At 43.4% G+C, this 25,366-nt stretch overlaps 1 protein-coding gene across 1 annotated transcript in view; it reads left to right on the top strand.

Moving 5' to 3' along the window:
• LOC124613838 (LIM homeobox transcription factor 1-beta-like) overlaps positions 1-25,366 on the top strand; it is a 123,939-nt gene that overhangs the window by 76,298 nt on the left and 22,275 nt on the right. The window contains exon 4 of the mRNA XM_047142561.1: positions 7,977-8,119. Coding sequence (XP_046998517.1) covers positions 7,977-8,119 — 143 coding nt within the window. The remainder of the gene's footprint in view (positions 1-7,976; positions 8,120-25,366) is intronic.

Below are 25,366 nucleotides of genomic sequence, written 5' to 3'. Positions count from 1 at the left end.
CTAGGTGACGTTACCAACATAAAAACCTAAACAGCCTACTTACAGTACCATTTCTGAATAACACCATCTCTATACAAAACTGTCAGTCCACTCACCTCTACAACAAAATTAGTTTTGCCGTAAATTCCTTACAAAATGATAATGTCATTACCAACTTCGACTCATAGTGGTCTTCTTCAGATGGTATTGCTAAGTGATGGCATTTGACGTGCTGTACTCAGCACATACAAGTTCCTGCATCAGTTCTGAGAATAACTCACAACATTTTCAAATCCTCCATTCCTTTTTCTTTGGAATGAACTGAGTAGATGAAATAATCTGACCTCAGTAAGATGCCCTGAAAACGTGGCCCTCTTTATAAAAAAATTTTGACCCACCAAAAATTATTACGAGGCTTCCTGCAAAGTAATGCACCACATTTTTTTTCTGCATCAATTCTTTATTGAACATAATGAGAATTACACACACCAAAGAATGGTGTTTTATCTACACACCCTATTTTTCCACGTAACCTCCATCCCGTTCTATGGTCTCCTCCAGCGTGAAACAAGGGCGTGTACGCCCTGTCGGTACCAATCCTTGTCCTGGTGGCGGAGCCAGTGCTTCACTGTGTGAAACGCCTCCTCATCGTCCTCAAAATGTCTTCCATGAATTGCATGCTTTAACCGCCCAAACGTCAGTTCGCTGCAACATGTCAGGTGCGACAGCCGTGGATAGTCTCCCCGACCGCTACAAATCTTGGAGCTCCACCCAATCGCCTTCTGATGACCTCACCCTCGGTGCCCAGCGACTGACTGTACCTCTTTCGACAGCAGATGCTCCATATACTTTGCACAAGCGTTTCTGGATATTCCCAAAAGTTTATTTCCCTGCAGTGAGAAATTCAATGACGGCACGTTGCTTGTAGCGTACATCACCTACAGATGTCATTTTGAAACTGTCTTACAGCTACAATATCTGTTGGAAGTGACGAAAACTTGGCGCGTAAGGAGACTTCAGATAATACATGGTAACGTTTTGCAGCCGTAGCATTGTTTCCGGCTCAGAAATTCTCTGGGCAACCGTCGTACTAACGCTGTCTGGCGACGGTTTAAGTGAAATATAAGGAGTGTTCAAATGAAAAGGTACGAAACGAATTAACAACTAAACCGACTGAAATTTCGGTATGCCGCTTTAGCACAACGTAGTTACTCATCTAGGAACGCAAATATAGTGTCGTCACCTCTCCAAAAAGAAAACCATGGCTGGCCCCTCGACAGACAAAGTGAAGCTTCCCCCCCTCCCCCCCCCCCCCCCCCCCTCCCACGACCGAAGTTCGACACTCATCAGATTCCTCAAGCACGGAGAAACCATCAACAGTGAGTGTTCTGTGAGACACTCCATAGCCTTCGCAAGACCATTAAGAGCAAACGGCCTAGGTACCCACAAGAGAAGCCATTCTGCACTGCGATAACGCGCATCCACACGTCTCCGAAGTCACGCAAAGTGTAATGGTCTTGTTCAAGTGGAAGCCGTTTGAGCATCCGCCTTCCAGCCTTGATATTTCGCCCTGCGACTTACAAGTGTTTGGTCCGCTAAAAAAGGACCTCAAAGGGAAGCGCTTCAACACGGATGACGTACACGTACACGCCGCAAACTTACACGAACTTTCCGCGATCTTACCGTACTACTTGTAGATTGCAACATGAGACTCGCCACCGGAAAGTGACCTCTGGCCAGTAGTCATCGCTGCGCTGTAGTCAGGACACTGGACTCACATCTGGGATGACAGCGGCTCAGATCCCCTTTGGTTTAGGTTTGCCGTGATTTCACTTGGACAGTTCCTTCGATAGGGCACGGCCGTTTTCCTTCCCCTTTCTTGAATCATTCCGAACTTGTGCTTCGTCTCTAATGACCTCGTTGTAGACGAGACGTTAAATACTGATCTACCTTCCTTCCTTCCTTCCATCTTACATGTCGACAATAATTCAGCTCCGACAAGCATCAACTGTCAGGATACAGAAAATCGTCCGTAGGTGGGCGGAAACAGCAGTAGAAGTGCATTCTGTCGCACGCAACCAGACACGTTTCGAGCCGACACTGCCACGTGAATTGCTCATTGGCTAGCTCCCTATACCTACAAAGTATTCCCTACAACCATGCATTCACTTTTCTGGCCATATTATGCTTAGCAGTCTAAAAGCCGGGTACAGAACTTCTTTGCAACAGCTTAACGACTCAGAACTAGAGTAAAATGAATTATTTGAAAAGTGGCTATTTAATGGACGGCTTTCAATTTGTTACTCAATAAAACATATACAGTACTTAACTCTCTTCTGAAGAGCACCGATGTTAGACACAGTATTTCAGTAGCAATCACCTTTTCTTTCTTCTGGCTGGTTCGATGCAGTCCGCCACAAAGACCCCTCTTCATCTCAAGGTAGCATTTGCACCTTACATCCTCAATTACTGGTTGGCTGTATCTCAGGCTCTGTCTTTCTATACACTTTTTACCCTCTACAGCTCCCTCTAGTGCCATGGAAGTTATTCCCTGATGTCTTGACACATTTCCTATCATCCTGTCCCTTGTTCTTGTCAGTGTTTTCCATATGTTTCTTGCTTTGCCGACTATGCGAGGACCTCCTTATTCCTTATCTTATTAGTCCACATAATTTTCAACACTCGTCTATAGCGCCACATCTCAAACGCTTTTATTTTCTTCTTTTGCGGCTTTCCCACCATTCATGATTAACTACCATACAATGTTGTGCTCTAAATATACATTCTCAGAAACTTTTCCCCCAAATTAAGGCCTCTGTTTGATACCAGTAGACTTCTCTTGGCCAAAAATGCCCTCTTTGTCTGTGCTACTCTGCTTTTTATGTTCTCCTAGCTTCGTCTGACATTGATTATTTTGCTGGATAGGTAGCAGAATTCCGTAACATCGTTTACTTCGTGGTCCCCAGTTTTGGTGTTAATTTTATCGCTAATCTCATTTCTGCAACTCCTCATTACTTTCTTATTTATCTGGTTTGTACTTCATCCATAGTCTGTATTCATTTGACTGTTCAATCCACTTAACATCTACTGTAAGTCTTCTTCACTGAGAATAGGAACGTCATCAGAGAATCTCACCATTGATATCCTTTCACACTGAATTTTAATCCCACTCTTGACCCGTTCTTTTTTTTCAGAAATTGCTCGTTCGATGTTTTTTTGCATTGAACACTAGGGGCGAAAGAACGTGCCCATGTCTTACACTCTTTTTAATCTGAACGCTTTGTTCTTGGTCTTCCGACCTTATTGTCCCATCTTGGTTCTTAAAGATATTGGATATTATTCGTCCTTCCCTATAGCTTACTCCTGTTTATCTCAGAGTTTGCAGTATCTTGAACCATTTGCGAAAGCTTTTTCCAGGTCGACAGATCTGCTGAACATGTACTGATTTTTCTTAACTCTTGCCTCGATTACCAGTCGCTACGTTAGAACTGCCTCTCTGATGCCCTTACCTTCCCGAAACCAAACTGTTCGTCGTCTGATAAGAGCTTCTCTTTTTTATTTTCCTTTCTTCTGAAAATTATTCTTGTCAATAACTTGTATGTATTAGCCAATAAGCTGATTGTGCTACAGTTCTCGCACTTATCTGCCTTTGCTATGATCGGGATGTTTTTCCGAAAGTCTTGCGGAATGTCTCCAGATTCATAGATTCTACACACCAACTGAAATAGTCGCTTGGTTTGCCACTTGGCCGAGTGATCTTAGAAATTCCGAGGGAATGTACGTATCCCCTCTGCCTTATTTTATCGTAAAACTCTTCCAAACTTCTGTTAACCTCTGACCCTAATACTGGATCCTCTATGTCTTCCATATCGACTTCCATTCCTTCCCCAGTCACGTCGTCAGCTAAGTCTAACCCTTTGTTAGAAGCCTTCGATTTACTCTTTCCTCCTATCCGCTCTCCCTATGCGTCTGACAGTAAAATTGACGTTACACTCTTACAGTTAGCGCTCTGCTTTCAATTTCACCGAAGTCTAAATAAGATGAAGTTGCACTTCCACAAAGTTCTGAGTCCATTCACTGAGTGATGAATAAGTGGGCAAGCAGCCGCCATTGAAGACTGGTGATGGTGCTCGTCGTACCAGGTAGCAGGACGTAGGCCCACGAGTGGACCTGCAGAAACTGCAAATGAGCTCCATTTGGTTCTCCACACCGCTCTACCGTCGTCAGACCAAGGAGCCCTCTAAATACACGGCAGCTGAACGATCTTGAGCTGGGTTCTAATTTCGCCACGTAAGAGGCACGGCAAAATGGATCGGCGCGTAGCCCCTGCGATCTGGCAACACCTCCGACTCGGCTGCACCGCGTGGAGCCATAGGCTGCCGAGGGTACTGCGTTGATGTGTTGTCAATTTTGTTGTCAGTTTGACAACATATGAACTTTTGTTCACTAAATGCCGCCATCGACTAGTATCATGGGCATTCTGATGGGCATTCTGGGCCGAAACCAGTAACGATTGCGCCATCAAAGTGATTGAGTGAAAAATAAACAGAAGTTAGTAGTAAGTCAATCACTGATTTTCTTAAATGGAACTTGCGTTTTTTTTTTTTATTATTATTCGAGAAGAATTTATGATTTCAAGATGTAACACAATCAAGTTAAATCAAACCAAGCTGCAAGGTTATACTTCTTTCTTTTAGTTTTCAATCCTGAAGTTTGTTTGCAGCAGAGCCCCATTCCTCTCTTCTGTCTGCCTTCCTCTTCATTTCCACGTATGTGTTGCATCCAACGTCATTCATGATCTGTAGCATCTATGATATCCTTGGTCGCCCCCGCCGACTCCTTCCCTCAATAGCTCCTTCTGCTGTTGTTCCAATTATGTTGTTGTGTCGTAGGTTGTGCCCTACGAGTTTCTCTCTTCTTATCTGGATGTGCCTCCACAGAGATCTGGTTTCCTGTACTCTTCTAAGCACCCCTTCATTTTTTACTTTGTCTCTCCAGCTGTTCTTCATGATCTTCCTATAGCACCATATCTCCAGGGCCTCTAGCCGTCTTCTCTCTTCTCCTCCAATTGTCCAAGTTTCACATCCGTATAGGGCCACACTCCAAACGAAACCTTTCATGTTATGTTTCCTTATTTCCAGACTGATGTTGCTGGTGAGTAAGTTCCTTCTCCGATTAAATGCAATTTTGGCCTTTTGTATTCTGCTCGCAATTTCTATCCGGCTTCTACCATCCCTTGTGATTTTGCTTCCCAGGCAAGTAAATTCCTCTATCACTTCCAGCTCCTCTCTTACAATTCTCATTCTCAGAGGTTCATATTCTGCTCCTGTACTGCATACCATCACTTTAGTCTTTTTCTTGTTTATTCTCATTCCATACTGATTGCATAGAATTTTTTCCATTGCTCTGAGGACTTCATTTAGATCTTCTTTTGTCTCCGTGACTATAGCAATATCATCTGCATAGCGTAGCATGTCTATCTTTTGCCCATTAATTTTGATCCCCACCTCAGTAGTTTCTCGAACTTGGTCTATAGCTTCCTGGATGTAAGCATTGAATATAAGAGGAGAGAGAGCACATCCTTGTCTTACCCCTTTTCTAATATTTGCTTCTTGTTCCTGGTGACAGTTCCTAATCACGACCACCTCATTCTTATAGAAACTGAGTATCACACGGATGTCTTTGTACTTTATTCCACTTATCCTCAGCACTCTGAACGTCTCTTGCCAGATAACGTTATCAAATGCCTTTTCCATGTCCACAATGGCAATATAAGTTGGTTTATTATTCTGTAATTGCTTTTCGATAACGAGTCTCAGTGCCAGAATCGCCTCTCTTGTTCCCAATCCCCTTCTGAAGCCAAACTGATCTTTATTCAGCATATCCTCCACGTTCTCTTCAATTCTCTTCAGAACTGTTTTTATGAGAATATTTGATGCATGTGATATTAGGCTTAGAGTTCGGTACTGTTCACATTTTGCAGCTGCTGCCTGCTTTGGTACAGGAACAAGGATACATTTCTGTAAGTCTGTCGGTAGCTCTCCTGCGTTATAGATGGACCTAATAAGGTTATACAGGATTTGAAAAATATGATAATACACTACTGGGCATTAAAATTGCTACACCACGAAGATGACGTGTATAGACGCGAAATTTAACCGACAGGAAGAAGATGCTGCGATATGCAAATGATTAGCTTTTCACAGCATTTACACAAGGTTGGCGCCGGTGGCGACACCTACAACTTGTTGACATTAGGAAAGTTTGCAACCGATTTCTCATACACAAACAGCAGTTGACCGGCGTTTCCTGGTGAAACGTTGTTGTGATGCCTCGTGTAAGGAGGAGAAATGCGTACCATCACGTTTCCGACTTTGGTAAAGGTCGGATTGCAGCCTATCGCGATTGCGGTTTATCGTATCGCGACATTGCTGCTCGCGTTGGTCGAGATCCAATGACTGTTAGCAGAATATGGAATCGGTGGTTTCAGGAGGGTAATACGGAACGCCGTGCTAGATCCCAACGGCCTCGTATCACTAGCAGTCGAGATGAGAGGCATCTTATCCGCATGGATGTAGCGGATCGTGCAGCCACGTCTCGATCCCTGAGTCAACATTTGCCGACGTTTGCAACACAACAACCATCTGCACGAACAGTTCGACGACATTTGCAGCAGCATGGACTATCAGCTCGGAGACCGTGGCTACGGTTACCCTTGACGCTGCATCACAGACAGGAGCGCCTGCAATGGTGTACTCAACGACGAACCTGGGTGCACGAATGGCAAAACGTCATTTTTTCGGATGAATCCAGGTTCTGTTTACAGCATCATGATGGTCGCATCCTTGTTTGGCGACATCGCGGTGAACGCACATTGGAAGCGTGTATCCGTCATCGCCATACTGGCGTGATGATATGGAGTGCCACTGGTTACACGTCTCGGTCACCTGCTGTTCGCATTGACGGCACCTTGAACAGTGGACGTTGCATTTCAGATGTGTTACGATCCGTGGCTCTACCCTTCATTCGATCCCTGCGAAACCCTAGATTTCAGCAGGATAATGCACGACCGCATGTTGCAGGTCCTGTACGGGCCTTTCTGGATACAGAACGACTGCTGTCCTGGCCAGCATATTCTCCAGATCTCTCAACAACTGAAAACGTTTGGTCAATGGTGGACGAGCAACTGGCTCGTCACAATACGCCATTGACTACTACTGATGAACTGTGGTATCGTGTTGAAGGTGCATGGGCAGCTGTACCTGCACACGCCATCCAAGCTCTGTTTGACTCAGGCCCAGGCGTATCGAGGCCGTTATTACGGCCAGAGGTGGTTGTTCTGGGTACTGATTTCTCAGGATCTATGCACCCAAATTGCGTGAAAATGTAATCACATGTCGGTTCTAGTATAATATATTTGTTCAATGAATACCCGTTTATCATCTGCATTTCTTCTTGGTGTAGCAGTTTTAATGGCCAGTAGTGTATAAGGTGCAATCGGTGTAGTAATATGAACATTATTTTATTGTGTACTGTACTAGTAACTAACAAAAGATTTATTTTCTTTACAAAAAGATACGCTTTTAAGGTACTTTTTTTTACTTTTATTGTAAGATACATTAATACATACAACTACCTAAAAACGAGAGCTAATCAGTACATTTTAGAAACATCGTAACATTTCACTTTCCAAAGCTGGTAGAACAGTATAATGGGTAGCGCGTATAGCTGAGCACGGTGGTGCGGTGTTCTCTCTTCCGGGCCGGGTGGCCGAGCAGTTCTAGGTGCTGCAGTCTGGAACCGCGTGACCGCTACGGTCGCAGGTTCGAATCCTGCCTCGGGCATGGATGTGTGTGATATCCTTAGGTTAGTTAGGTTTAAGTAGTTGTAGGTTCTAGGGGACTGATGACCTTAGAAGTTAAGTCCCATAGTGCTCAGAGCCATTTGAACCTTCTTTTTTTTTGCGGTGTCCTCGACGTGTGGGCCTGGTGTTTCAGCAGTGGAGGACGACGTGCTGGACGAGAACTCGCGGCCGCGGGACGGCCGGCGCGGCCCCAAGAGGCCGCGCACCATCCTGACGTCGGCGCAGCGCCGCCAGTTCAAGGCCAGCTTCGAGATCAGCCCCAAGCCCTGCAGGAAGGTCAGCAGCAGCAGCAGCAGCAGCCAGCCCGCGGTCCGCCAGACAGCGCGCGCCTCCCTCTGCTAACTGGCGCAGCTCGCCTCTAGTCCGATTTGAGTCAGTTGGCGTCGGACGTTTCAAGGTCCAAAGTTTCGACACTGTCGCGGCCAGAAAAAGTAAAGAGAATCACCTACGTATGATATACAGGGTGTTCGGAAATTCCAATTACAAACTTATATACAGCACTTGTAGAGCGGAGTGAGTGCACAATATTTTGAATGCGAACCCATGTTCGGTAACTTGCCGTTTCCGTCTACGGCGCCTTCAATACAGATGTGACTTCTGAAATTTTCCCGGCGTATTTCTTCTTCTAATAATTTCCAGATATGCAGCCGGATCCCGTCGACATTCTGCCACGATATTTCGGTCCAGAGACGCCCGGCCATCATCAGGTGAGTACACAACTACTGAAGAGCCCAGGTGCAGTCGCGGTATTTATGCCGAATCTCGCGCATGCGAAATCCACTGGCATCCTACAGCGCATGCGTCAGGTGTTGACATGCGCGGCATAGCCGAGTTGTACGTGCTGCCCTCGGTGGTGAAAGTAAAAGATCATCTAGTCATTGAGTATGGAATGACGCCGTCGATTTCGCTGTGATTGTACAATTTTAATAACAGGATTCCAATTTTTATCCAGCTGAAAGCCGTTGTCACGATTTATAAGATTATCGGCAAGACCGGAGCTAAAATTTTTGTTCCATTGTATTCCATTGAATGTCCCAAAGAAATACAGTGCTCTGCTGCTGCCGATTTTGACGGTTGTCGCAGACGGGTGTATCTTTCATGCTCTGTACATCGTTCGTGGACAGTTCTTGTCGTCTGGCCAATATATGCAGAGCCACATTCACAGGGAATTTTGTAGACGCCTGCTTTCTTCAGTTGTAAATCGTCTTTAACGGATCCAACCAGGGCCCGGCTCCGGATTTTGGGATTCCGTAATCAAAGAATCAGTGGAAATACGTCTTGCCGATAATCTTATAAATCGTGACAACGGCTTTCAGCTGAGTAAAAATTGGAATCCTATTATTAAAATTATACAATCACAGCGGAATCGACGGCGTCATTCGATACTGTCACTTTCACCACTGAGGGCAGCACGTACAACTCGGCTATGTCGCGCATGTCAACACCTGACGCATGCGCTGTAGGATGCCAGAACATTTCGCATGCGCGAGATTCGGCATAAATACCGCGACTGCACCTGGGCTCTTCAGTACTTGTGTACTCACCTGATGATGGCGGGCGTCTCTGGGCCGAAATATCGTGGCAGAATGTCGACGGATCCGGCTGCATACCCGGAAATTATTAGAAGATTCAATACAGATGTCTGACTGATCCACTTCTGCTGGAGGAACTGAATTAGGCGTGACACAATACAATTGTTTGGTAACAATTCGGAAGGAAACATTCACTTATCACTAAGCACATTTGCTTGTACTAACATTTAAATATTACGTGTTTACATTATTCCAAAACAAGAAAAAAACCAGCATAATATACGTACAGAACAGTACTGATGCAGTACAGCAATGCCTCGATGTGGCGACCACCAGCTTCGTTACAGACATTGTACCTACGAAGCATATTTTGGCACAAACTCTCAATCCGACCTGCCGTCTCTTGAGTTTCTAGCGCAGCGGCCAGAGCTTGTGTCGGCTACTGTGGGATTCAGCACCCACACAAACTAGGGAGGAGAGAAATTGTGCTGGCCAGTGGCAGGAGTCCAAAATGATCTGTACATTAAACTGCACATTAATAGAACTCTCTATTTCTAAAACGAAAAGAAACGTAACTTACTTCTCGTTATGAAGTGGTTTGATGTGCTTGCTGTGCCTCCTACGCGCAATTACTTTGCTCTCTATTACTGTTCGCGGAAAGCTGGTAAACTATTATCTTTCCATAAGGGTTGCGCAGAAAGTAATGCGCCACTCTTTTTTTCTCAGTCGAAAACAATTCTACGAATATGAAACGTTACATATGTATTATTTGAAGTCTCCTGAGCGAGCGTGCCAAAGTTTCCTTCACTTCCGACAGATAGCGTAGATGGAGGACAGTTTCAAAATGGCGTCTGTAGGTGATGTACGTTACAAGCAACGTGCCGTCATTGAATTTCTCACTGCAGAGAAAGAAACTTTTGTATCCGGCCTGGTAGGCGGCGCGTGGGTCTGCTCCTGTAAACTGAAGGGTAGGCCGAATGTAGGAAGCTAGGAGGAGCAGGTGAGCTAGAACTCTCGGTACTGCTGTGTGAACTTAACTCACCTTTACTTTAGCAAGAAGATGTATACATAACTTTGCACTGAGGAGCACGTAGGTGCCAAGCCGGATGTCTCAAGCTCACAGAAGTTACACAGGCAAAATCTGTAGTGGCTAGCCCACTATGAAATAGAAACAGTGTTGCTTGGTCGCCTACTCGGAATCAAATGGGCTGAATGTGGAGCGGCGCTCGTAGAGCTGCACAGCGCCGCCTAGAGGTCGCTGTCGTCTGTGTCGGTGTCGTAGTGCCAACCTACGAACTTGCACCTACGTCGTGGCATCGTAGCTATCGATACCACAGAAACTGTTCGGAATATTCACGAACGCTTATGCAAAGTCTATGAAGCATCTGCTGTCGTCAGAAGTACAGTTAGACGCTGGGCACGGAGGGTGAGGTCATCAGGAGGCGGTTCGGCTGAGCTCCACGATTTGCAGCGGTCGGGGAGACCATCCACGGCTGTCACACCTGACGTGTTGCAGCGAACTGATGTCTGGGCCATTAAAGGAGGCCATTTGTGGAATCCATTTTGAGTACATCTACATCTACATTTATACTCCGCAAGCCACCCAACGGTGTGTGGCGGAGGGCACTTTACGTGCCACTGTCATTACCTCCCTTTCCTGTTCCAGTCGCGTATGGTTCGCGGGAAGAACGACTGTCTGAAAGTCTCCGTGCGCGCTCTAATCTCTCTAATTTTACATTCGTGATCTCCTCGGGAGGTATAAGTAGGGGGAAGCAATATATTCGATACCTCATCCAGAAACGCACCCTCTCGAAACCTGGCGAGCAAGCTACACCGCGATGCACAGCGCCTCTCTTGCAGAGTCTGCCACTTGAGTTTGCTAAACATCTCCGTAACGCTATCATGGTTACCAAATAACCCTGTGACGAAACGCGCCGCTCTTCTTTGTATCTTCTCTACCTCCTCCGTCAACCCGATCTGGTACGGATCCCACACTGATGAGCAATACTCAAGTATAGGTCGAACGAGTGTTTTGCAAGCCACCTCCTTTGTTGATGGACTACATTTTCTCCTCCTTTGTTGATGGACTACATTTTCTAAAGACTCTCCCAATGAACCTCAACCTGATACCCGCCTTACCAACAATTAATTTTATATGATCATTCCACTTCAAATCGTTCCGCACGCACACTCCCAGATATTTTACAGAAGTAACTGCTACGAGTGTTTGTTCCGCTATCATATAATCATACAATAAAGGATACTTCTTTCTATGTATTCGCAATACACTACATTTGTCTATGTTAAGGGACAGTTGCCAATCCCTGCACCAAGTGCCTATCCGCTGCAGATTTTCCTGCATTTCGCTACAATTTTCTAATGCTGCAACTTCTTTGTATACTACAGCATCATCCGCGAAAAGCCGCATGGAACTTCCGACACTATCCACTAGGTCTTTTATATATATTGTGAAAAGCAATGGTCCCATAGCACTCCCCTGTGGCACGCCAGAGGTTACTTTAACGTCTGTAGACGTCTCTCCATTGATAACAACATGCTGGTCTGATATTCCGTAGAATCTTACTTTGTTTATCAGGCGACAGTGCGGAACTGTATCGAACGCCTTCCGGAAGTCAAGAAAAATAGCATCTACCTGGGAGCCTGTATCTAATATTTTCTGGTCTCATGAACAAACAAAGCGAGTTGGGTCTCACACGATCGCTGTTTCCGGAATCCATGTTGATTCCTACATAGTAGATTCTGGGTTTCCAAAAACGACATGATACTCGAGCAAAAAACATGTTCTAAAATTCTACAACAGATCGACGTCAGAGATATAGGTCTACAGTTTTGCGCATCTGCTCGACGACCCTTCTTGAAGACTGGGACTACCTGTGCTCTTTTCCAATCATTTGGAACCCTCCGTTCCACTAGCGACTTGCGGTACACGGCTGTTAGAAGGGGGGCAAGTTCTTTCGCGTACTCTGTGTAGAATCGAATTGGTATCCCGTCAGGTCCAGTGGACTTTCCTCTGGTGAGTGATTCCAGTTGCTTTTCTATTCCTTGGACACTTATTTCGATGTCAGCCATTTTTTCGTTTGTGCGAGGATTTAGAGAAGGAACTGCAGTGCGGTCTTGCTCTGTGAAACAGCTTTGGAAAAAGGTGTTTAGTATTTCAGCTTTACGCGTGTCATCCTCTGTTTCAATGCCATCATCATCCCGGAGTGTCTGGATATGCTGCTTCGCGCCACTTACTGATTTAACGTAAGACCAGAACTTCCTAGGATTTTCTGTCAAGTCGGTACATAGAATTTTACTTTCGAATTCACTGAACGCTTCACGCATAGCCCTCCTTACGCTACCTTTGACATCGTTTAGCTTCTGTTTGTCTGAGAGGTTTTGGCTGCGTTTAAACTTGGAGTACGATGTACGATGAGAAGGTGATTCACACAGTAAAGCACTGGCTCTACCACGAGAACAAGCATTGGTGCAGACGGGGCATAAACGTCCTTGTTCCACGTTGGAGGAAGGCCACAGGACAGGATGGAGATTACGTGGAAAAATAGGGTGTGCAGATAAAACACCATTCTTTCGTGTGTGTAATTCTCATTATGTTCAGCAAAAAACTGTTGAAGAAAAAAATGTGGTGCATTGCCTTCTGGTCAACACTTGTATTACTCAGTACTTATGCTCTCGAAGTCTGTGACCGAACTGGGGCCGACCAACGACGGGCGGCTGGTAAAATCAGCGTTGACAGGGGGTGCTGAACTCTGTCTTCCTGGAGGTGTGGCGCTGCCCGCTCTTTCCGTTGGCGCGAGGGTCACCGTCTTCTTCATGACGTTTCGCGGTGCTGCGCTGATCGCTGAACAGTGGATACTTCATAACTGCACAGAACTCGTGCCAGCAGATCCTCATCTGTCTCTAAAGGAGTCTCATAAATTAAACTTTGCATACGACCTCACGAGAAACAGTCCATAGGAGTTAAGTCCGGCGATCACGGCGGCCACACGGTCCCACCACTGTGACCTATGCATCTTTCACTGTATCGTCCGTTGAGATGTCTCCGAGCCGCACATGAGAAATTAGATGGTGCGCTATCATGCTCAAACCACATTTCCTGGCCTACAGTCGGTCGCACAGCTTCCAAGAATGGGTCCAATACGTTTTGTAGGAAGATCAAGTATGCAGGACCAGCTAGCTTGAATGGAAGGAGGTATCGCCGACTAGACAACCGTCCAAAATACCTGCCAACACATTAACACCAAACCGGTGCTGAAATCCCTGAACATGCGTGGTACGAGGGCTTCGTCTGCCCAGATGTGGCTGTTTCGCCAATCCAGAAGACAGTCCCTACTGAATTCACATTCATCTGTGAACAGAACGTCACGTGGAAACTGGGATCTGCCGACGCATCAGTGCAGCAACCGCCGGCCGGAGTGGCCGTGCGGTTCTAGGCGCTGCAGGTAGGAACCGAGCGACCACTACGGTCGCAGGTTCGAATCCTGCCTCGGGCATGGATGTGTGTGATGTCCTTAGGTTAGCTAGGTTTAATTAGTTCTACGTCCTTGTTGTTGTTGTGGTCTTCAGTCCTGAGACTGGTTTGATGCAGCTCTCCATGCTACTCTATCCTGTGCAAGCTTCTTCATCTCCCAGTACTTACTGCAACCTACATCCATCTGAATCTGCTTAGTGTATTGATCTCTTGGTCTCCCTCTACGATTTTTACCCTCCACGCTGCCCTCCAATGCTAAATTTGTGATCCCTTGATGCCTCAAAACATGTCCTACCAACCGATCCCTTCTTGTAGTCAAGTTATGCCACAAACTTCTCTTCTCCCCAATCCTATTCAATACCTATTCATTAGTTACGTGATCTACCCACCTTATCTTCAGCATTCTTCTGTAGCACCACATTTCGAAAGCTTCTATTCTCTTCTTGTCCAAACTGGTTATCGTCCATGTTTCACTTCCATACATGGCTACACTCCATACAAATACTTTCAGAAACGACTTCCTGACACTTAAATCTATACTCGATGTTAACAAATTTCTCTTCTTCAGAAACGATTTCCTTGCCATTGCCAGTCTACATTTTATACCCTCTCTACTTCGACAATCATCAGTTATTTTACTCCCTAAATAGCAAAACTCCTTTACTACTTTAAGTGTCTCATTTCCTAATCTAATTCCCTCAGCATCACCCGATTTAATTTGACTACATTCCATTATCCTCGTTTTGCTTTTGTTGATGTTCATCTTATACCCTCCCTTCAAGACACTGTCCATTCCGTTCAACTGCTCTTCCAAGTCCTTTGCTGTCTCTGACAGAATTAGAATGTCATCGGCGAACCTCAAAGTTTTTACTTCTTCTCCATGAATTTTAATACCTACTCCGAATTTTTCTTTTGTTTCCTTTACTGCTTGCTCAATATACAGATTGAATAACATCGGGGAGAGGCTACAACCCTGTCTCACTCCTTTCCCAACCACTGCTTCCCTTTCATGCCCCTCGACTCTTATAACTGCCATCTGGTTTCTGTACAAATTGTAAATAGCCTTTCGCTCCCTGTATTTTACCTCTGCCACCTTCAGAATTTGAAAGAGAGTATTCCAGTTAACGTTGTCAAAAGCTTTCTCTAAGTCTACAAATGCTAGAAACGTAGGTTTGCCTTTTCTTACTCTTTCTTCTAAGATAAGTCGTAAGGTTAGTATTGCCTCACGTGTTCCAACATTTCTACGGAATCCAAACTGATCCTCCCCGAGGTCCGCTTCTACCAGTTTTTCCATTCGTCTGTAAAGAATTCGCGTTAGTATTTTGCAGCTGTGACTTATTAAACTGATAGTTCTGTAATTTTCACATCTGTCAACACCTGCTTTCTTTGGGATTGGAATTATTATATTCTTCTTGAAGTCTGTGGTTATTTCGCCTGTGACATACATCTTGCTCACCATATGGTAGAGTTTTGTTATGACTGGCTCTCCCAAGGCCATCAGTAGTTTTAATGGAATGTTGTCTACTCCCGGGGCCTTGTTTCGACTCAGGTCTTTCAGTGCTCTGTCAAACTCTTCACGCAGTATCTTATCTCCCATTTCATCTTCATCTACATCCTCTTCCATTTCAATAATATTGTCCTCAAGTACATCACCCTTATATAAACCCTCTATATACTCCTTCCACCCTTCTGCCTTCCTTTCTTTGCTTAGAACTGGGTTGCCATCTGAGCTCTTGATATTCATACAAGTGGTTCTCTTCTCTCCAAAGGTCTCTTTAATTTTCCTGTAGGCAGTATCTATCTTACCCCTAGTGAGACAAGCCTCTACATCCTTACATTTGTACTCTAGCCATCCCTGCTTAGCCATTTTGCACTTCCTGTCAATCTCATTTTTGAGACGTTTGTATTCCTTTTTGCCTGCTTCATTTACTGCATTTTTATATTTTCTCCTTTCATCAATTAAATTCAATATTTCTTCTGTTACCCAAGGATTTCTATTAGCCCTCGTCTTTTTACCTACTTGATCCTCTGCTGCCTTCACTACTTCATCCCTCAGAGCTACCCATTCTTCTTCTACTGTATTTCTTTCCCCCATTCCTGTCAATTGTTCCCTTATGCTCTCCCTGAAACTCTCTACAACCTCTGGTTCTTTCAGTTTATCCAAGTCCCATCTCCTTAAATTGCCGCCTTTTTGCAGTTTCTTCAGTTTCAATCTGCAGTTCATAACCAATAGATTGTGGTCAGAATCCACATCTGTCCCTGGAAATGTCTTACAATTTAAAACCTGGTTCCTAAATCTCTGTCTTACCATTATGTAATCTATCTGATACCTTTTAGTATCTCCAGGATTCTTCCAGGTATACAACCTTCTTTTATGATTCTTGAACCAAGTGTTAGCTATGATTAAGTTATGCTCTGTGCAAAATTCTACAAGGCGGCTTCCTCTTTCATTTCTTCCCCCCAATCCATATTCACCTACTATGTTTCCTTCTCTCCCTTTTCCTACTGACGAATTCCAGTCACCCATGACTATTAAATTTTCGTCTGCCTTCACTACCTGAATAATTTCTTTTATCTCGTCATACATTTCATCAATTTCTCCATCATCTGCAGAGCTAGTTGGCATATAAACTTGTACTACTGTAGTGGGCATGGGCTTTGTGTCTATCTTGGCCACAATAATGCGTTCACTATGCTGTTTGTAGTAGCTAACCCGCACTCCTATTTTTTATTCATTATTAAACCTACTCCTGCATTACCATTATTTGATTTTGTATTTATAACCCTGTAATCACCTGACCAAAAGTCTTGTTCCTCCTGCCACCGAACTTCACTAATTCCCACTATATCTAACTTTAACCTATCCATTTCCCTTTTTAAATTTTCTAACCTACCTGCCCGATTAAGGGATCTGACATTGCACGCTCCGATCCGTAGAATGCCAGTTTTCTTTCTCCTGATAACGACGTCCTCTTGAGTAGTCCCCGCCCGGAGATCCGAATGGGGGACTATTTTACCTCCGGAATATTTTACCCAAGAGGACGCCATCATCATTTAATCATACAGTAAAGCTGCATGTTCTCGGGAAAAATTACGGCTGTAGTTTCCCCTTGCTTTCAGCCGTTCGCAGTATCAGCACAGCAAGGCCGTTTTGGTTAATGTTACAAGGCCAGATCAGTCAATCATCCAGACTGTTGCCCCTGCAACTACTGAAAAGGCTGATGCCCCTCTTCAGGAACCACATGTTTGTCTGGCCTCTCAACAGATACCCCTCCGTTGTGGTTGCACCTACGGTACGGCCATCTGTATCGCTGAGGCACGCAAGCCTCCCCACCAACGCCAAGGTCCATGGTTCATGGGGGGCAACTGATAACCTCAGAAGATAAGTCGCATAGTGCTCAGAGCCATTTGAACCAAGTGCAGCAACCTCGTGCAGTAGGCAACACGTTGTGGAAAATATGGTGGACGCATAGCGAGTACCCTTTGTAATGGGTACGGATGCATCTGTGTTCACGCAGAACGCCCCAGATGATTCTGTGACTAACATCCATTTCACGCGCAGTTGTTCGAATACTCGTTAACGGATTCTCTTCAACGCGATGCAGTACATCTCCTTCAAATTCAGACGTGCGGCGTAAAAAAGTTTGTGCGATGGCGTGCTACGTTGCGGAAAACTTTCGTGATACGACCCTCCCATCACTTCGAGCTTCGCCATATACCCAAGGAGCATGTCTGTATACTCCTAAACCGTGCACCGAATTTTCTTTAGTGAATCGCAGGAGCACAGTCATTCCATACTTACCCTCAGCATACGTGGACGTGTTACACATCTGAATTCAAACCGTCGTAGAACGGAAACGGTATGTTTCGGGACATGAGTTCCTAATCAAAATATTATGTACTCACTCCCCTCTACAAGCCCTAGCAGTCTGTAAATTTCTGAGTACCTTCTAGATCTCTGTAGTCTCTTTAGAGATAGACAAATACGTCGTCCAGAATGGACTGTCGTCCACAGCTCGTGTTCTCGCTTCCCGAACACGGCGTCCCGGGTTCGATTCCCGGTGGGATCAGGGATTTTCACCTGCCTCGAGATGACTGGGTGTTGTGTCGTCTTCATCATCATCATCATCATCATCATCATCATCATCATTCATCCCCATTACGATCGGAGGAAGGCTATGGCAAACCACCTCCGCTAGGACCTTGCCTAGTACAGCGGTGCGGGTCTCCCGCATCGTCCCCTACGCTCTGTCAAGGAGTATGGGGCATCATCATCATTATCATCAATGGACTCTCATACAGGGTTGCGACAGATCGGCTAAAGTAAAAACTATTGTTACACTGCTTCAGACATTTTTATTTTCATTTTTAACGGCACTACGCGGTTTCTATGGTCATACCATTCTCATAATATGGATTACGATACTGTTACATCGTTCAGTTTGCTTGTGACATACATATGTCTTTGGCAGACGGTGCTGTGGTTGGAGGGCTGCGTGTCATCTTTAACTGGTGAAGAGTCGTTAGCGTTATTTACAGCACTCGAAGGCTAAACTGGTCTTGACGGAACGAAATTTGGCATTATCAACTGCGACCTGCAGTAGCGTCTTCTGCGGATTATTTGCGAATTAGTGTCACAAACCGACGGGGAAGTAGTGCCTCCTTGGGAAATATGTGAACTGGCGCAGAAGAAAAATGAATTTGGTGACCATGGGTGGGGGCGGACGGATCTGTAACGCAATTCGAGGTCTAGTTTAGGTTGCAAGGTTACTGTCTGGTTGCTCACGCGCAGTAATCCCATTTAAAACGGCGTTTTCAAAAAACTGTTGAGGTATTTTCAGAAGTCCTGATTTCCGAGTCGGCGCTTAGGCACGAACCTGCGAGTGAAGTTTACATTTTACAGAACATTCTGTTTTATATAACAGTCTTCTGCACAACTATATTTCACTATGCCAACGCGTATTCTCGTACACTCGTCGTCATGATGATATATATAAGCGCAATTTTTTCTCCGGTTCCGCCATCTTGCGCGGTCAGTCAACATCTATAACTGCCAACTGCTGCCCCATACTTCGTGTATTTCGTTAAAATTTCATATTCAGCGCACTGTATGGAAATTTTTATGATTTACATTAGCAGATGTACTTCATATCTACATTTCAGTAACTTACATACGATTGTAAAATATGTCAATCTCTTTTAATCAGCTCTGGACCTATTCTTAAGTCCACCCACTCGCCTACAAGAAAGCTCTACCTTACTATACCTGAGCTAATATATTTGCTGTGAGGTGCACGCTTTACGATGTAACAATTCTTTTATTTTATGTGACGTTTGGCCAAAAAGTACCATATATCCATAAATATTACAAATACAATGCGTTTGAAATAGTCGTCACATATATGCTATTAAACATTCATTTCTGTATAACTACGTATTACAGATACAAGCCGTACTGCAGTTTGAGAAGTCATGCATTTAAATGCTGTCTTTTATATCTGGACGGAGTTGCCATAAAAGACGCTGAGAAACACATAAGGCACATTGACGCAAGCTTTTCTCAGATCTTCCATTAAAAATGGAACAAGCGAAGAAGTTGTGGCTCAGATCAGCATGGGAGGTGCCGGCCGGAGTGACCGAGCGGTTCTAGGAGCTACAGTCTGGAGCCGCGAGACAGCTACGGTCGCAGGTTCGAATCCTGCCTCGGGCATGGATGTGTGTGATGTCCCTAGGTTAGTTAGGTTTAAGTAGTTCTAAGTTCTAGGGGACTGATGATCTCAGAAGTTGAGTCCCATAGTGCTCAGAGTCATTTGAACCACTTGAAGCATAGGAGGTATATTACCACAGTGACAATAAGGAGAACTCAAAATTCCTGTTCTTGCAAATCTTACATTTCGAAGGTGTTAACTGTCCCAAAGACACTGAACATATGACAGGAGTTGCTTCAAATATATAGAGATGCATTTATGTTATAGGTTCTTAGTTCTGCATAACAGTGCAGTAACAAAAAAATTTAAAAAGAATGGACGTGTGACGAAAATCGGTAATTTGGAACTGTACCTTTGGAAGGTTTAGGGCAACGGCCTTGCCGCAGTGGTTACACCGGTTCCCGTGAGATCACCGAAGCTAAGCGGTGTCGGGCGTGGTCGGCACTTGGATGGATGACCATCCAGGCCGCCAATCGCTGTTGCCATTTTCGGGGTGCACTCAGCCTCGTGATGCCAATTGAGGAGCTACTCGACCGAATAGTAGCGGCTTCGGTTAAGAATACCATCATAACGACTAGGAGAGTGGTATGCTGACCCCACGCCCTTCCTATCCGCATCCTCCACTGAGGATGACACGGCGGTCGGATGGTCCCAGTAGGCCACTCGTGGCCTGAAGACGGAGTACATCTGGAAGATTCATATTATTGGAGCACTTACTTACTCCTTTAACGAACATTATTTCCTGAAAATTACTAACAGAAATGGTCTATATAACTATCGTTTACACTTTGCTGGTGTCTCATTAGTAGGTCTGTAACTGAAAAACGTTTAAAGAAATTGATTGATTTTGGATTCAGTTTTTTCATTTAACAATTTCTGTGTAATGTCCTTGTTGTGTATGAATGTTTCAAGTTCTTCATACTCTTCTGTCTCATGGTTTTAATATAATTTTTGCAGCATTCTTACGTCACTTTTTTATGTTTTCGAATTTGTATCCTGTGTCTTCCGTATGTGGTGCTTCTTCTGATCTATCAGGTGTGTTGTATCGAAAAGCATAGATATGTCCTTCGAACTTGACATCGAAATTACGTTCACTTTATAGTACACAACGACATTCAGATCAAGCCGTTTTGCGTTTGGGTAAACGCCTGATGACGATGATGAAGGCATGACCATTGAAACGATTAGTGAAGTAAAAATAAGAATGAAAATAGCTGAAGCAGTGTATCAACAATTTTATGGCTTCTTAGAAAGTAAAAAATCTGCCCTTAGTTTTAGTTAGGACAAAAGAACTGGGTGGCAGGCACGTTGCTCTGTGCAGCAAAATGATAACACAGTCTGAGCTGACATGTCACCAGTTCCACCTCCAGGGAGTGATGGGGCTGGTGGAGGATAACTATCCCTATTGAGAAATCATTTAGTTTCCGAATATCAAAAAGCACCTGTAACCGAATTTTTATGACCTAAATTGCCTGAAAATTATCACTAAAATTACTTGGAAAATGGATAAAATTACGTAAAAATGATATAAAACATACGTAAAGTGAGTTAAAAAATGATCTAAAGTACTGAAAAAATTGATACGACGCTGGAACTTAAATTATAAAAAGTATAATGGATTCAAAATCGCTACGTTTCTCTTTAAGATATCTCATTCTTTAAAAATGTGCAAAAATTGTTGTATTATCACCTTAGAACAACTGTAGTGTATGTTGGTCAGCATGCAGAGGTTCTCAAAAGTGAAAGAACGGCTGTTGTCAGATAACACGTGCTTGCAGTTAGAAAATCTATCAACATCTGCTGAAACAACTGGAGCGTGGACTTTGATATTTTCCTTCAGTTTCAAAAACTAATCTAAGACATCGACACATGAAAACTGTTATTTCACAAATGGACATCACTTTTGGTACCATATCGATACAAAGTATCGTTTTTTTCTTTCAGTGCCCGGTGCAAGTTAACAACAATAAGTGACGCGACAATGACACGAATCAGACTAACGTTCAATTTATTTTCAACATGTACGAAAATATTCTTGAGCAAAATTGTTGCGTTGTTGCTAGAGGCACGTGCGGTGTTCGTTCTTGCCAATATTAAAAGAATGAATTATTGCGTAATTATCCTAAAACGCATAGAACAAAAAGGTCGAAGCAACACTCTCCAAAGACCAGTTTGGATTCCAGAAACATAGAGGAACCAGAGAAGCAATATTTGCTCTAAAACTAATAATAGAGAAACGACTAGATAAGAACCTGACAACATTCATAGCTTTCGTAGATGTAGAGAAAGCCTTTGATAATGTTAAATGGGATGTTTGAGGCACTGAAAAAAGTAGGAATGGACTATAAAGATAGAAAAAATGATATGGAACCTGTACAAAAACGAGACAGCAGTTATCCGTGGACGGACAAAACAAGAAGAGGTGCAGATACGGAAAGGTGTCCGACAAGGTTGCGCACTATCCCCTGTTATCTTTAACCTATACATTGAAGAGGCGCTGAAAAAAGTAAGGGAAAATTCACAGACAGGTGCAGTAATTCATGGCCAACGAATAGATATGATAAGCTATGTCGATGATATAGCTGTCCTGGCTGAAAGTGAAGAAGATCTTGTAGTCCTACTGAATAGAATGGATAAAGTTATGGGGGAAGAATATAGTATGAAAATTAATAAAGCAAAAACAAAAGTAATGGCATGCAACAAAAAAGATCAAGTGAAAGTCCAAGTTCATGTAGGCAATGAACTGCTTGAACAAGTTGATAAATTTACTTATCTGGGCAGTAATATTACCAGAGATGGAAGGAGCAAGGCAGAAGTGAGAAGTAGAATTGCTCAAGCAAAGGCTGCTTTTAACAAGAAGAAAAATATCTTAACATCTAAGAGCATCAGCCTTTAAATCAGGAAAAGATTTTTGAAATCATATGTGTGGAGTGTGGCATGCTATGGGTGTGAAACATGGACTCTCGGTACAGAGGAAGACCAGAAGCCAAATTCTTTTGAAATGTGGTGCTATAGACGCATGCTCAAAATAAAATGTATCGACAAGGTCACAAACGAAGTGGTTAAAAGAAGAGTGCAATTTACAGGCCATCTATTAAGACATAAAGGTTACCTGAACACCATCATAGAGGGATATTTCGAGGGAAAAAGACCAAAAGAGGAAGACCACGGCTGAGGTACATGGATCAAATCGTGAAAGATGTGGGATTTAACACCTATAAAGCAATGAAGAGAAAAGCTGAAAGACGCACAGAATGGAGACAGGCTGCCATTGTAGCTGTTTCAGACCAATCCTTGGATTGACCACTACAGAAGAAGAAGAAGAAGAAGAAGAAGAAGAAGAAGAAGAATTGTGTAATAAAGCTTATGATTGTATCCACAGTTCTTTAGTGGTGAAGATACTAAAGAATTTCAGTCTCCGTCCAAAATTAATAAAAATGATAAACTTAATCCTAACAAATACCAAAACTGAACTAAAGTTCAGAGGAGAAATGTCCGAGCCATTTACGATTAATACAGGATTGAGACAAGGAAATGGTTTATCGCCATTGCTTTTCACCTGCGTTCTGGAGTGCGTGATGAGCGAATGGTACGAGGAAAGTCCTAAAAACATAAGAATTGGAACCAAGAAAGATCAAATAAACTTAAATTGCTTGGTAGTCGCAGCTGACTTAGCGTTAATAGCTAATAACATACGAGAAGCCAGAAATCAAATAACATCCCTACAAAATATAGTACAGAAAATAGGACTATAGATATCGTTCGAAAAGACTGAGAGAATGCTAGCAGATCCACTAGTAATCAACCACGTAACAGTAAATAACAGGAAAGCAAAAACAGCGAAATAATTTAAATATGTGGGAGAAGTTATAATATCCAACTTGGACGAGAAACCTGCATGGCAACAAAGAACTAACGATATGATAAAAACTCAAAAATTAACCTGGTCTACATACAGTAAAAAATTTTCTATCGATCAAAATCAAATTAAAACAATACAGGACGGTGCTTCAACCACAGGTAACACACGGAAGTGAAACTCTCTTCAGAGTCACCCAGAAAAATAGAATCCACAAAATCATAAAATTAGAATGAAGAATAGCTAGAACATGCATAAATAAGAAATACAAAAAAAATGGACAGTGGCAAATGAAATGGGTTTCAGTGGACTAGCGCTCGTTACAAATACTATACGAAAAAAGAATATCTTTTTTGTCACAGTATTATGACACCAGAAGCCAGATTACCAAGAAAACTCACACAGTAACTTTGGAACGTGCAGCAACAAGTAGGATGGATAAAGGATTTCAGGGACGATATGAAAGAGCTAGAATTAACTCTGGACGGTTTGCAAAACAAAACGGAAAATTTAAAGAAACTGAGAAACATAAACATAAGATTTAAAACAAAAATAGACAAACGACAAACACCAAAAGGGTTTTTACGTATGAGGAACGACAAAACAGATCGAAACGAATAAAAATATAGTGGGCAATTTGGAAAGAAAACCAGTTAGAGGAGTTGACCAGAAAATGACTGACTAAAATGGTGCAATGAGGCGATAAAAGCTGGATAAGAAGAAACTGACCTAAAAGGCAAACAGATAAAAAATGAAGTACTGTCTTAAAATAAAATCATCCTTGAAAAATGAAATACAGTTCGGTACCTATGCGAAGAAAAATGCGAAATTAAATTTACACTTATATATCCGGAATATTGGGGATTTTAGTACTTGTGAACATTGCGTAGCTCACAAGAAAATAACGATTACATGTCAACTGACTCCGGAAATTACTAATAAGGAACAACAAAGGGAAATCAACATTCCGATCGACCGAGTTATGAAACTGCTACATGTATACGCGGTCCAGTTTAAAAGGATATCCACGGGAATGTTGCCTTTATAGAGAACGAAGAAGTCATCCTTGAGTTCGCACGTTACTAGGTGCGCACATCTTCATAAACATCAAATGGCTATTGGTGTTACAAAACAACTGCGCTACAAAAGCTTATTTCTTCAAAATGCAAATAATAATTAACAATTTTCAGACGTTAATTTTAAGTAGCATATTGTGTTACATTTCTTTTCGTTTGGCATAGAGGCTCTTATCTCTACTGTACGGCACTTACTCGTTCGTGCGGCCGCTGATGGGTACGGTACTTGTTGGTAGAAGTAGAAAGTCATCGTCGTTGGAGCTACTACCAACCTATGGGATTTAACAGTGGATGGTGCTCATCGAGTAATTGTTACACAACAGCTTTCGTTTACTTTATTTCATAATCACTACTGCAAACAAGGACCGCACTTGAGCATGAAAGTCTCTGAAGTGAGCTTTCACGAAACCCAACAGGTACATATAGAGCGACTCAATTTTTCCACAATCAGCAACGATTTGTAAGTCTGCAGTGGTGCACGCAATGTGGTTTACTTAGAATTTTGTGCATTGTTCAGTGTAAAAGCATAGTAAATAGAGTTCGAATATAATAAACTTTCTTGAGACTGAGAAGCTCATGTCCACGAATCAGCGTGGTTGTAGAAAGCATAGCTCGTACGAAACTCAGCTTGCCCTTTTCTCACATGATGTACTGAGAACTATGGATGAAGGGCAACAGGCAGAGCCCATATTTCTAGATTTCCGAAAAGCGTTTGACACGGTTCCCCATTGCAGGCTGTTAGCGAAGGTAAGAGCGTGTGGAATAAGTTCACAGATATGTAAGTGGCTCGAAGACTTCTCAAAAAATAGAACTCACTATGTTGCCCTCGACGGAGAGTGTTCATCACAGACAAGGG

This window comes from Schistocerca americana, chromosome 4 (assembly GCF_021461395.2).
Source record: "Schistocerca americana isolate TAMUIC-IGC-003095 chromosome 4, iqSchAmer2.1, whole genome shotgun sequence".
Classification (NCBI taxonomy): domain Eukaryota; kingdom Metazoa; phylum Arthropoda; class Insecta; order Orthoptera; family Acrididae; genus Schistocerca; species Schistocerca americana.
This window is presented reverse-complemented; position numbering and strand designations above follow the sequence as displayed.